General features: G+C 46.1%; 1 protein-coding gene across 1 annotated transcript in view; it reads left to right on the top strand.

The window, feature by feature from the left end:
- The window catches only part of LOC142186616 (attractin-like protein 1), a 118043-nt gene extending 105219 nt beyond the window's left edge, over positions 1–12824 (top strand). The window contains exon 3 of the mRNA XM_075261314.1: positions 12216–12824. Coding sequence (XP_075117415.1) covers positions 12216–12340 — 125 coding nt within the window. The 3' untranslated portion in view covers positions 12341–12824. The remainder of the gene's footprint in view (positions 1–12215) is intronic.
- Positions 12825–14597: the final 1773 nt, after the last annotated feature.

Raw genomic sequence — 14597 nt, 5'->3', positions numbered from 1 at the left:
TAGTAATAGATTGTATTCTCCTGTCCTACAGTCGGCCTCTCCTCTCCTGACATGGCTGATAACAGATAGTAATAGATTGTATTCCCCTGTCCTACAGTCGGCCTCTCCTCTACTGACATGGCTGATAACAGATAGTAATAGATTGTATTCCCCTGTCCTACAGTCGGCCTCTCCCCTCCTGACATGGCTGATAACAGATAGTAATAGATTGTATTCCCCTGTCCTACAGTCGGCCTCTCCTCTCCTGATATGGCTGATAACAGATAGTAATAGATTGTATTCCCCTGTCCTACAGTCGGCCTCTCCTGACATGGCTGATAACAGATAGTAATAGATTGTATTCTCCTGTCCTACAGTCGGCCTCTCCTGACATGGCTGATAACAGATAGTAATAGATTGTATTCCCCTGTCCTACAGTCGGCCTCTCCTCTCCTGACATGGCTGATAACAGATAGTAATAGATTGTATTCTCCTGTCCTACAGTCGGCCTCTCCTCTCCTGACATGGCTGATAACAGATAGTAATAGATTGTATTCCCCTGTCCTACAGTCGGCCTCTCCCCTCCTGACATGGCTGATAACAGATAGTAATAGATTGTATTCCCCTGTCCTACAGTCGGCCTCTCCTCTCCTGATATGGCTGATAACAGATAGTAATAGATTGTATTCCCCTGTCCTACAGTCGGCCTCTCCTGACATGGCTGATAACAGATAGTAATAGATTGTATTCCCCTGTCCTACAGTCGGCCTCTCCTCTCCTGATATGGCTGATAACAGATAGTAATAGATTGTATTCTCCTGTCCTACAGTCGGCCTCTCCTGACATGGCTGATAACAGATAGTAATAGATTGTATTCCCCTGTCCTACAGTCGGCCTCTCCTGACATGGCTGATAACAGATAGTAATAGATTGTATTCCCCTGTCCTACAGTCGGCCTCTCCTCTCCTGATATGGCTGATAACAGATAGTAATAGATTGTATTCTCCTGTCCTACAGTCGGCCTCTCCTGACATGGCTGATAACAGATAGTAATAGATTGTATTCCCCTGTCCTACAGTCGGCCTCTCCTGACATGGCTGATAACAGATAGTAATAGATTGTATTCTCCTGTCCTACAGTCGGCCTCTCCTCTCCTGACATGGCTGATAACAGATAGTAATAGATTGTATTCTCCTGTCCTACAGTCGGCCTCTCCTCTCCTGACATGGCTGATAACAGATAGTAATAGATTGTATTCCCCTGTCCTACAGTCGGCCTCTCCCCTCCTGACATGGCTGATAACAGATAGTAATAGATTGTATTCCCCTGTCCTACAGTCGGCCTCTCCTCTCCTGACATGGCTGATAACAGATAGTAATAGATTGTATTCCCCTGTCCTACAGTCGGCCTCTCCTCTACTGACATGGCTGATAACAGATAGTAATAGATTGTATTCCCCTGTCCTACAGTCGGCCTCTCCCCTCCTGACATGGCTGATAACAGATAGTAATAGATTGTATTCCCCTGTCCTACAGTCGGCCTCTCCTCTCCTGATATGGCTGATAACAGATAGTAATAGATTGTATTCCCCTGTCCTACAGTCGGCCTCTCCTGACATGGCTGATAACAGATAGTAATAGATTGTATTCTCCTGTCCTACAGTCGGCCTCTCCTGACATGGCTGATAACAGATAGTAATAGATTGTATTCCCCTGTCCTACAGTCGGCCTCTCCTCTCCTGACATGGCTGATAACAGATAGTAATAGATTGTATTCTCCTGTCCTACAGTCGGCCTCTCCTCTCCTGACATGGCTGATAACAGATAGTAATAGATTGTATTCCCCTGTCCTACAGTCGGCCTCTCCCCTCCTGACATGGCTGATAACAGATAGTAATAGATTGTATTCCCCTGTCCTACAGTCGGCCTCTCCTCTCCTGATATGGCTGATAACAGATAGTAATAGATTGTATTCCCCTGTCCTACAGTCGGCCTCTCCTGACATGGCTGATAACAGATAGTAATAGATTGTATTCCCCTGTCCTACAGTCGGCCTCTCCTCTCCTGATATGGCTGATAACAGATAGTAATAGATTGTATTCTCCTGTCCTACAGTCGGCCTCTCCTGACATGGCTGATAACAGATAGTAATAGATTGTATTCCCCTGTCCTACAGTCGGCCTCTCCTGACATGGCTGATAACAGATAGTAATAGATTGTATTCCCCTGTCCTACAGTCGGCCTCTCCTCTCCTGATATGGCTGATAACAGATAGTAATAGATTGTATTCTCCTGTCCTACAGTCGGCCTCTCCTGACATGGCTGATAACAGATAGTAATAGATTGTATTCCCCTGTCCTACAGTCGGCCTCTCCTGACATGGCTGATAACAGATAGTAATAGATTGTATTCTCCTGTCCTACAGTCGGCCTCTCCTCTCCTGACATGGCTGATAACAGATAGTAATAGATTGTATTCTCCTGTCCTACAGTCGGCCTCTCCTCTCCTGACATGGCTGATAACAGATAGTAATAGATTGTATTCCCCTGTCCTACAGTCGGCCTCTCCCCTCCTGACATGGCTGATAACAGATAGTAATAGATTGTATTCCCCTGTCCTACAGTCGGCCTCTCCTCTCCTGACATGGCTGATAACAGATAGTAATAGATTGTATTCCCCTGTCCTACAGTCGGCCTCTCCTCTACTGACATGGCTGATAACAGATAGTAATAGATTGTATTCCCCTGTCCTACAGTCGGCCTCTCCCCTCCTGACATGGCTGATAACAGATAGTAATAGATTGTATTCCCCTGTCCTACAGTCGGCCTCTCCTCTCCTGATATGGCTGATAACAGATAGTAATAGATTGTATTCCCCTGTCCTACAGTCGGCCTCTCCTGACATGGCTGATAACAGATAGTAATAGATTGTATTCTCCTGTCCTACAGTCGGCCTCTCCTGACATGGCTGATAACAGATAGTAATAGATTGTATTCCCCTGTCCTACAGTCGGCCTCTCCTCTCCTGACATGGCTGATAACAGATAGTAATAGATTGTATTCTCCTGTCCTACAGTCGGCCTCTCCTCTCCTGACATGGCTGATAACAGATAGTAATAGATTGTATTCCCCTGTCCTACAGTCGGCCTCTCCCCTCCTGACATGGCTGATAACAGATAGTAATAGATTGTATTCCCCTGTCCTACAGTCGGCCTCTCCTCTCCTGATATGGCTGATAACAGATAGTAATAGATTGTATTCCCCTGTCCTACAGTCGGCCTCTCCTGACATGGCTGATAACAGATAGTAATAGATTGTATTCCCCTGTCCTACAGTCGGCCTCTCCTCTCCTGATATGGCTGATAACAGATAGTAATAGATTGTATTCTCCTGTCCTACAGTCGGCCTCTCCTGACATGGCTGATAACAGATAGTAATAGATTGTATTCCCCTGTCCTACAGTCGGCCTCTCCTGACATGGCTGATAACAGATAGTAATAGATTGTATTCCCCTGTCCTACAGTCGGCCTCTCCTCTCCTGATATGGCTGATAACAGATAGTAATAGATTGTATTCTCCTGTCCTACAGTCGGCCTCTCCTGACATGGCTGATAACAGATAGTAATAGATTGTATTCCCCCGTCCTACAGTCGGCCTCTCCTCTCCTGACATGGCTGATAACAGATAGTAATAGATTGTATTCCCCTGTCCTACAGTCGGCCTCTCCTCTCCTGACATGGCTGATAACAGATAGTAATAGATTGTATTCTCCTGTCCTACAGTCGGCCTCTCCTGACATGGCTGATAACAGATAGTAATAGATTGTATTCCCCTGTCCTACAGTCGGCCTCTCCTGACATGGCTGATAACAGATAGTAATAGATTGTATTCCCCTGTCCTACAGTCGGCCTCTCCTGACATGGCTGATAACAGATAGTAATAGATTGTATTCTCCTGTCCTACAGTCGGCCTCTCCTCTCCTGACATGGCTGATAACAGATAGTAATAGATTGTATTCTCCTGTCCTACAGTCGGCCTCTCCTCTCCTGACATGGCTGATAACAGATAGTAATAGATTGTATTCCCCTGTCCTACAGTCGGCCTCTCCCCTCCTGACATGGCTGATAACAGATAGTAATAGATTGTATTCCCCTGTCCTACAGTCGGCCTCTCCTCTCCTGACATGGCTGATAACAGATAGTAATAGATTGTATTCCCCTGTCCTACAGTCGGCCTCTCCTCTACTGACATGGCTGATAACAGATAGTAATAGATTGTATTCCCCTGTCCTACAGTCGGCCTCTCCCCTCCTGACATGGCTGATAACAGATAGTAATAGATTGTATTCCCCTGTCCTACAGTCGGCCTCTCCTCTCCTGATATGGCTGATAACAGATAGTAATAGATTGTATTCCCCTGTCCTACAGTCGGCCTCTCCTGACATGGCTGATAACAGATAGTAATAGATTGTATTCTCCTGTCCTACAGTCGGCCTCTCCTGACATGGCTGATAACAGATAGTAATAGATTGTATTCCCCTGTCCTACAGTCGGCCTCTCCTCTCCTGACATGGCTGATAACAGATAGTAATAGATTGTATTCTCCTGTCCTACAGTCGGCCTCTCCTCTCCTGACATGGCTGATAACAGATAGTAATAGATTGTATTCCCCTGTCCTACAGTCGGCCTCTCCCCTCCTGACATGGCTGATAACAGATAGTAATAGATTGTATTCCCCTGTCCTACAGTCGGCCTCTCCTCTCCTGATATGGCTGATAACAGATAGTAATAGATTGTATTCCCCTGTCCTACAGTCGGCCTCTCCTGACATGGCTGATAACAGATAGTAATAGATTGTATTCCCCTGTCCTACAGTCGGCCTCTCCTCTCCTGATATGGCTGATAACAGATAGTAATAGATTGTATTCTCCTGTCCTACAGTCGGCCTCTCCTGACATGGCTGATAACAGATAGTAATAGATTGTATTCCCCTGTCCTACAGTCGGCCTCTCCTGACATGGCTGATAACAGATAGTAATAGATTGTATTCCCCTGTCCTACAGTCGGCCTCTCCTCTCCTGATATGGCTGATAACAGATAGTAATAGATTGTATTCTCCTGTCCTACAGTCGGCCTCTCCTGACATGGCTGATAACAGATAGTAATAGATTGTATTCCCCTGTCCTACAGTCGGCCTCTCCTGACATGGCTGATAACAGATAGTAATAGATTGTATTCTCCTGTCCTACAGTCGGCCTCTCCTCTCCTGACATGGCTGATAACAGATAGTAATAGATTGTATTCTCCTGTCCTACAGTCGGCCTCTCCTCTCCTGACATGGCTGATAACAGATAGTAATAGATTGTATTCCCCTGTCCTACAGTCGGCCTCTCCCCTCCTGACATGGCTGATAACAGATAGTAATAGATTGTATTCCCCTGTCCTACAGTCGGCCTCTCCTCTCCTGACATGGCTGATAACAGATAGTAATAGATTGTATTCCCCTGTCCTACAGTCGGCCTCTCCTCTACTGACATGGCTGATAACAGATAGTAATAGATTGTATTCCCCTGTCCTACAGTCGGCCTCTCCCCTCCTGACATGGCTGATAACAGATAGTAATAGATTGTATTCCCCTGTCCTACAGTCGGCCTCTCCTCTCCTGATATGGCTGATAACAGATAGTAATAGATTGTATTCCCCTGTCCTACAGTCGGCCTCTCCTGACATGGCTGATAACAGATAGTAATAGATTGTATTCTCCTGTCCTACAGTCGGCCTCTCCTGACATGGCTGATAACAGATAGTAATAGATTGTATTCCCCTGTCCTACAGTCGGCCTCTCCTCTCCTGACATGGCTGATAACAGATAGTAATAGATTGTATTCTCCTGTCCTACAGTCGGCCTCTCCTCTCCTGACATGGCTGATAACAGATAGTAATAGATTGTATTCCCCTGTCCTACAGTCGGCCTCTCCCCTCCTGACATGGCTGATAACAGATAGTAATAGATTGTATTCCCCTGTCCTACAGTCGGCCTCTCCTCTCCTGATATGGCTGATAACAGATAGTAATAGATTGTATTCCCCTGTCCTACAGTCGGCCTCTCCTGACATGGCTGATAACAGATAGTAATAGATTGTATTCCCCTGTCCTACAGTCGGCCTCTCCTCTCCTGATATGGCTGATAACAGATAGTAATAGATTGTATTCTCCTGTCCTACAGTCGGCCTCTCCTGACATGGCTGATAACAGATAGTAATAGATTGTATTCCCCTGTCCTACAGTCGGCCTCTCCTGACATGGCTGATAACAGATAGTAATAGATTGTATTCCCCTGTCCTACAGTCGGCCTCTCCTCTCCTGATATGGCTGATAACAGATAGTAATAGATTGTATTCTCCTGTCCTACAGTCGGCCTCTCCTGACATGGCTGATAACAGATAGTAATAGATTGTATTCCCCTGTCCTACAGTCGGCCTCTCCTGACATGGCTGATAACAGATAGTAATAGATTGTATTCCCCTGTCCTACAGTCGGCCTCTCCTCTCCTGACATGGCTGATAACAGATAGTAATAGATTGTATTCTCCTGTCCTACAGTCGGCCTCTCCTGACATGGCTGATAACAGATAGTAATAGATTGTATTCCCCTGTCCTACAGTCGGCCTCTCCTCTCCTGACATGGCTGATAACAGATAGTAATAGATTGTATTCTCCTGTCCTACAGTCGGCCTCTCCTCTCCTGACATGGCTGATAACAGATAGTAATAGATTGTATTCCCCTGTCCTACAGTCGGCCTCTCCCCTCCTGACATGGCTGATAACAGATAGTAATAGATTGTATTCCCCTGTCCTACAGTCGGCCTCTCCTCTCCTGATATGGCTGATAACAGATAGTAATAGATTGTATTCCCCTGTCCTACAGTCGGCCTCTCCTGACATGGCTGATAACAGATAGTAATAGATTGTATTCCCCTGTCCTACAGTCGGCCTCTCCTGACATGGCTGATAACAGATAGTAATAGATTGTATTCCCCTGTCCTACAGTCGGCCTCTCCTGACATGGCTGATAACAGATAGTAATAGATTGTATTCCCCTGTCCTACAGTCGGCCTCTCCTGACATGGCTGATAACAGATAGTAATAGATTGTATTCCCCTGTCATACAGTCGGCCTCTCCTGACATGGCTGATAACAGATAGTAATAGATTGTATTCCCCTGTCCTACAGTCGGCCTCTCCTGACATGGCTGATAACAGATAGTAATAGATTGTATTCCCCTGTCCTACAGTCGGCCTCTCCTGACATGGCTGATAACAGATAGTAATAGATTGTATTCTCCTGTCCTACAGTCGGCCTCTCCTCTCCTGACATGGCTGATAACAGATAGTAATAGATTGTATTCCCCTGTCCTACAGTCGGCCTCTCCCCTCCTGACATGGCTGATAACAGATAGTAATAGATTGTATTCCCCTGTCATACAGTCGGCCTCTCCTCTCCTGACATGGCTGATAACAGATAGTAATAGATTGTATTCCCCTGTCCTACAGTCGGCCTCTCCTCTCCTGACATGGCTGATAACAGATAGTAATAGATTGTATTCCCCTGTCCTACAGTCGGCCTCTCCTGACATGGCTGATAACAGATAGTAATAGATTGTATTCTCCTGTCCTACAGTCGGCCTCTCCTCTCCTGACATGGCTGATAACAGATAGTAATAGATTGTATTCTCCTGTCCTACAGTCGGCCTCTCCTGACATGGCTGATAACAGATAGTAATAGATTGTATTCCCCTGTCCTACAGTCGGCCTCTCCCCTCCTGACATGGCTGATAACAGATAGTAATAGATTGTATTCTCCTGTCCTACAGTCGGCCTCTCCTCTCCTGACATGGCTGATAACAGATAGTAATAGATTGTATTCCCCTGTCCTACAGTCGGCCTCTCCTGACATGGCTGATAACAGATAGTAATAGATTGTATTCTCCTGTCCTACAGTCGGCCTCTCCTGACATGGCTGATAACAGATAGTAATAGATTGTATTCCCCTGTCCTACAGTCGGCCTCTCCCCTCCTGACATGGCTGATAACAGATAGTAATAGATTGTATTCTCCTGTCCTACAGTCGGCCTCTCCTGACATGGCTGATAACAGATAGTAATAGATTGTATTCCCCTGTCCTACAGTCGGCCTCTCCTCTCCTGACATGGCTGATAACAGATAGTAATAGATTGTATTCTCCTGTCCTACAGTCGGCCTCTCCTCTCCTGACATGGCTGATAACAGATAGTAATAGATTGTATTCCCCTGTCCTACAGTCGGCCTCTCCTCTCCTGACATGGCTGATAACAGATAGTAATAGATTGTATTCCCCTGTCCTACAGTCGGCCTCTCCTCTCCTGATATGGCTGTTGCTCTGATTAACCCTTGCATTCTCTGGTTGCAGCCAGTCCTCACCCCCTCCCCCGCAGTCTCGGTTTGTATCCTAATGTCGCCAGCGTTGCCGTGTTTCTCCTGTCTGTTCCTCTCGTGCGCCATATTTTATTATTTGGTTATTATTTGCGCGGCCTCCTGCTCGATCCTCACACCAGTAATTTTACGATTAGACGTTTGCGTTGCAGCTGAAATCGTTTAATTTCCATTAAGGCAAAACAAAAGGAGAATAAATACCCCGCGAGCCCGGCGATGTGGCGCGGTGTGACGCCGCCGAACGCGTCAGCCATTCCCAGCTTTATGACTTCTATTCTGTACAGAAGATAAAATGCGGCTTTATAAACCGCAGCGTCGCCCCATAAAACGCTGCATTTTACTTGCATTGTATACAAGCCCCTCCCCCGTCACAACTAGGGCCCCCAGGGGCCACAACCAGCCAGGGTATGTAAGTGAGATAGATACAGCTGAGATACAATGTATCCAGGGCTCCTGAGAAGTAGAGCATTGGGGCCCCCTCCGCCCTCCCATGGACAGGCTTGCTGACTGTTTCCTATGACAGTCCTGACAGACGATTGTCTAGTTTTTTGCCTACAGAAGACTCAGTGAAGTGCGGGACGCGGCGGCGGTTGTGCTGGCGGTGGCGGCTGCATGCGGCTTTTCATTTCCAGCTTTAATGATGAGAGAAATTGCTTTGTGCCTCATAAACGGACGGCGAGTCCCCTCTGAGCGCAGCGTCATGTGATCCCGCCACGCGGCCCGCAGAGGCCAATTAATCAATGGCAATTTTATCGTCTCCTTCTCCTTAATTAGTCTCGGGGTTTGTAGGACTTGGCGATCGTGTTACACGGCGGCCTAAAAGCACATTTCAACGCACGTGAAACCCGAGTCACTGTTTCCACGAGATGTATCAGAGCGCCAGATGGAGGCGACGTCCGCCCCGCAGGGGCCACAGCACACACTACAGTGACTTCATATTGTCCTCACTGATCACCCAGCTTTCCCACAATCATGAAAGGCAACGTTGTGTTCTCTCATTGACCTTTGGTCACAGAAGTCATCATCCATCTTTCCTCACACCCTGAATGGCCGTTATATCATTTGTGAGGCCGACAGAGAGAGATCGCAATATTCATCATAAGAAATGGATTCCTGACCTGGATGTTCCATTTGTCACTTTTCCATCAGAGTCGGTGACAGGATGATTAGGGGCCGCCGCTCGCCTCCCGCCGGCCTCTGCTCTCATCCATTATAGTGCGGCCCTCATGGAGCAACAAAAACCAAACATTAATAATAATAATCATAATAATAATGTATCCGCCATATTGATCAGTGTATTACGCCATACTGCTTACTCCTCAATACGGCTTTCTGTCAGAAGTCACAATATTGTAAATGAGAAAGTTCCTGGAACCCTCCGGTCCTGCCGTACAAGACGCCGACAGTGTAACCTGTAACCCAAATACTGACAGCAAGGCAGAAATAGACACCGCGCACTAATGAATAGGATCACCCCTCCCCCAACTACTCCCAGATTACACACAAAGTATCATTTATCTTATTGTTATTGTCACATTTTCTATAAAGTGACATCGCAGCAGCCCGCTCTATATATCTGATCCAGAGCTGCGCTCACTATTCTGCTGGTACAGTCACTGTGTACATACATTACATTACTTATCCTGTATTATACTCCAGAGCTGCGCTCACTATTCTGCTGGTACAGTCACTGTGTACATACATTACATTACTTATCCTGTATTATACTCCAGAGCTGCGCTCACTATTCTGCTGGTGCAGTCACTGTGTACATACATTACTTATCCTGTATTATACTCCAGAGCTGCGCTCACTATTCTTCTGGTGCAGTCACTGTGTACATACATTACATTACTTATCCTGTATTATACTCCAGAGCTGCGCTCACTATTCTGCTGGTACAGTCACTGTGTACATACATTACATTATTTATCCTGTATTATACTCCAGAGCTGCGCTCACTATTCTGCTGGTACAGTCACTGTGTACATACATTACATTACTTATCCTGTATTATACTCCAGAGCTGCGCTCACTATTCTGCTGGTACAGTCACTGTGTACATACATTACATTACTTATCCTGTATTATACTCCAGAGCTGCGCTCACTATTCTGCTGGTACAGTCACTGTGTACATACATTACTTATCCTGTATTATACTCCAGAGCTGCGCTCACTATTCTGCTGGTGCAGTCACTGTGTACATACATTACATTACTTATCCTGTATTATACTCCAGAGCTGCGCTCACTATTCTGCTGGTACAGTCACTGTGTACATACATTACATTACTTATCCTGTATTATACTCCAGAGCTGCGCTCACTATTCTGCTGGTACAGTCACTGTGTACCTACATTACATTACTTATCCTGTATTATACTCCAGAGCTGCGCTCACTATTCTGCTGGTACAGTCACTGTGTACCTACATTACATTACTTATCCTGTATTATACTCCAGAGCTGCGCTCACTATTCTGCTGGTGCAGTCACTGTGTACATACATTACATTACTTATCCTGTATTATACTCCAGAGCTGTGCTCACTATTCTGCTGGTACAGTCACTGTGTACATACATTACATTACTTATCCTGTATTATACTCCAGAGCTGCGCTCACTATTCTGCTGGTCACTGTGTACATACATTACATTACTTATCCTGTATTATACTCCAGAGCTGCGCTCACTATTCTGCTGGTACAGTCACTGTGTACATACATTACATTACTTATCCTGTATTATACTCCAGAGCTGCGCTCACTATTCTGCTGGTGCAGTCACTGTGTACATACATTACATTACTTATCCTGTATTATACTCCAGAGCTGCGCTCTCTATTCTGCTGGTGCAGTCACTGTGTACATACATTACATTACTTATCCTGTATTATACCCCAGAGCTGCACTCACTATTCTGCTGGTGCAGTCACTGTGTACATACATTACATTACTTATCCTGTATTATTCTCCAGAGCTGCACTCACTATTCTGCTGGTCACTGTGTACATACATTACATTACTTATCCTGTATTATACTCCAGAGCTGCGCTCACTATTCTGCTGGTCACTGTGTACATACATTACATTACTCTGGAGCTGCGCTCACTATTCTGCTGGTCACTGTGTACATACATTACATTACTTATCCTGTATTATACTCCAGAGCTACGCTCACTATTCTGCTGGTCACTGTGTACATACATTACATTACTCTGGAGCTGCGCTCACTATTCTGCTGGTCACTGTGTACATACATTACATTACTTATCCTGTATTATACCCCAGAGCTGCACTCACTATTCTGCTGGTCACTGTGTACATACATTACATTACTTATCCTGTATTATACTCCAGAGCTGCGCTCACTATTCTGCTGGTCACTGTGTACATACATTACATTACTTATCCTGTATTATACTCCAGAGCTGCGCTCACTATTCTGCTGGTCACTGTGTACATACATTACATTACTCTGGAGCTGCGCTCACTATTCTGCTGGTCACTGTGTACATACATTACATTACTTATCCTGTATTATACTCCAGAGCTGCGCTCACTATTCTGCTGGTCACTGTGTACATACATTACATTACTCTGGAGCTGCGCTCACTATTCTGCTGGTCACTGTGTACATACATTACATTACTTATCCTGTATTATACTCCAGAGCTGCGCTCACTATTCTGCTGGTCACTGTGTACATACATTACTCTGGAGCTGCGCTCACTATGACTCTCTGTGACTCTTTTGTCCTCTGTTTTTCAGGTCTCGCCATCGCCAGCGCTCTCATTGACATTTCACAACAAAAATCCTTGGACTGCAAAGACAAAACTTCTTGTGTTCGGAACCGGAAGCCGCATCCTCCGACCAGACAAGGGACTTGTGTTTGAGGCCTCAGCAGCGCTCGGAGGTTCTGACAATTTATCATTTTTCTTTTTCTTTTTTGAAAAAATTTTTATGTAACAAGTATCTAGCGGCTTCCAACAGGAGAGGAGATGTGCTCAGCACCGCGGACCTGCCGGATGTCTGCAGGTGACCCTTCCAGGAGCCGTACCAGGTGGAGAACGTCTGCATGGAGCGGGGCGGGGGCCGGTATCCTGGCAGCTTTGGGTCTGAGTGAAGGTGGAGCCGGCCACTGAAAGAATTAAAGGGACAGTGTCAGAATCCCACCTCATGTAAATACCATGTGGAGTTTGGGGTCCCCGGAGCGAGGACTTCCAGTTTGCAGCATGTCCGTAGCCAGTGAGGTTTTTCTGCGGGAGGATTCTGGGGACGACGAGCACGAAAGAGACTTTGTGATTTTTTATTTTTTTTTTGTAATTATTATGAAAGGGACGAAACGCACCAAACGTATTTAAATGGTAGAGGAGGGGGAGGAGGGATAGGGGACCGCCACTCAACCTGGGACGCATTTCTCTTAATAGATTTTTTATGTTTTTTTACATTTTTGTTGCTGTGTCCCCCTCGGGTTGAGGACGGGTTAGTGCAATAGCCGGAGCGCTGCCTGTGATGGGCGGGGGACATAGCTCCGTCTCCTGGCAGCTGTCTGTGTACAGAGGGTCAGCTCTGCAGGTGCAGCCGCTGTTTGTACATGCCCAGGTTGTGAGGCTTTGGGTTCTGCTCCTGTTTTGTACCCTGGGGGGCGCTCTTCTTCTTCTTCTTCTTCTTCTCTCTGTGTCGGTCATGCATGCAGCGCTGGTGCAGAGTCATATATTTCGGTGTTTTCTTCTTTTGTAAGTCAGCGTTGTGGTGCTGAACATGTACAATACTCTATATATAGGACACAATGTACAGTTTATAAAGCCTCCTGTACCCCGACCCTCCATCAGACACAAGCCCATCCAATAAAAGGCTGCTGCCGTCTGCGGAGCGCCCGATGACAAATAAACCGCCATTAACACCTGACGCTGCTTCTGTTTATTGTGTAATCTCCTTCTCTGTCCTACACTGCTCTAGTCACCCCCAGAGCTGCACTCACACAATTCTGCATATAAGATACAGTTTGGCCGTGATGACTCCGACAACCACCACTATACACAATCCGAGTGCAGGCCGATTACACCCAAAACATTTACAGTCCTAAAATCTAATGAGTGCGGTACAAAGCCCCCACAATGGGGAACGATAACAATGCTGCAGGAACGCGTCACATTCTTCTCTGCATCATATCTCAGCCGCAACCTCACTCACTTTCCTGACACTCCACTCACCTCCAGAGCTGCACTGTATGCCAAGTCTTATACCACACTCACCTCCAGAGCTGCACTCCCTGTCCTGCTGTTCCCTTTGTGCCATATCTTATACTCCAGTCACATCCAGAGCTGCACTCACAATTCCCTTGTTATAGTCTCTTATACTCCAGGCATTGGCACTTCTGTCCCTGAATGTTGTAAAAGCTCTTGCTTAGGCCGGGTTCACATCTGCGTTCAGTGTTCTGTTTGGGGAGTTCACTTGGGGAAACCGAACAGAATATGGAACACATTAAAAAGCAGAAAGCACCTGGACCCCAAACTATAATGACCCCCCATAGACTATAATGACCCCCCCATAGACTATAATGAACCCCCCATAGACTATAATGACCCCCCCATAGACTATAATGACCCCCCCATAGACTATAATGAACCCCCCATAGACTATAATGGCCCCCCATAGACTATAATGACCCCCCCATAGACTATAATGACCCCCCCATAGACTATAATGAACCCCCCATAGACTATAATGACCCCATAGACTATAATGGCCCCATAGAGTATAATGGCTCCCATAGAGTATAATGGCTCCCATAGAGTATAATGGCTCCCATAGAGTATAATGACCCCCCCATAGACTATAATGACCCCCCCATAGACTATAATGGCCCCCCATAGACTATAATGACCCCCCCATAGACTATAATGACCCCCCCATAGACTATAATGGCCCCCCATAGACTATAATGACCCCCCCATAGACTATAATGGCCCCCCATAGACTATAATGACCCCCCCATAGACTATAATGACCCCCCCATAGAGTATAATGGCTCCCATAGACTATAATGGCCCCATAGACTATAATGACCCCCCCATAGAGTATAATGGCTCCCATAGACTATAATGGCCCCCATAGACTATAATGACCCCATAGACTATAATAGGGTGT

This window comes from Leptodactylus fuscus, unplaced genomic scaffold (assembly GCF_031893055.1).
Source record: "Leptodactylus fuscus isolate aLepFus1 unplaced genomic scaffold, aLepFus1.hap2 HAP2_SCAFFOLD_108, whole genome shotgun sequence".
Taxonomy (NCBI): Eukaryota; Metazoa; Chordata; class Amphibia; order Anura; family Leptodactylidae; genus Leptodactylus; species Leptodactylus fuscus.
This window is presented reverse-complemented; position numbering and strand designations above follow the sequence as displayed.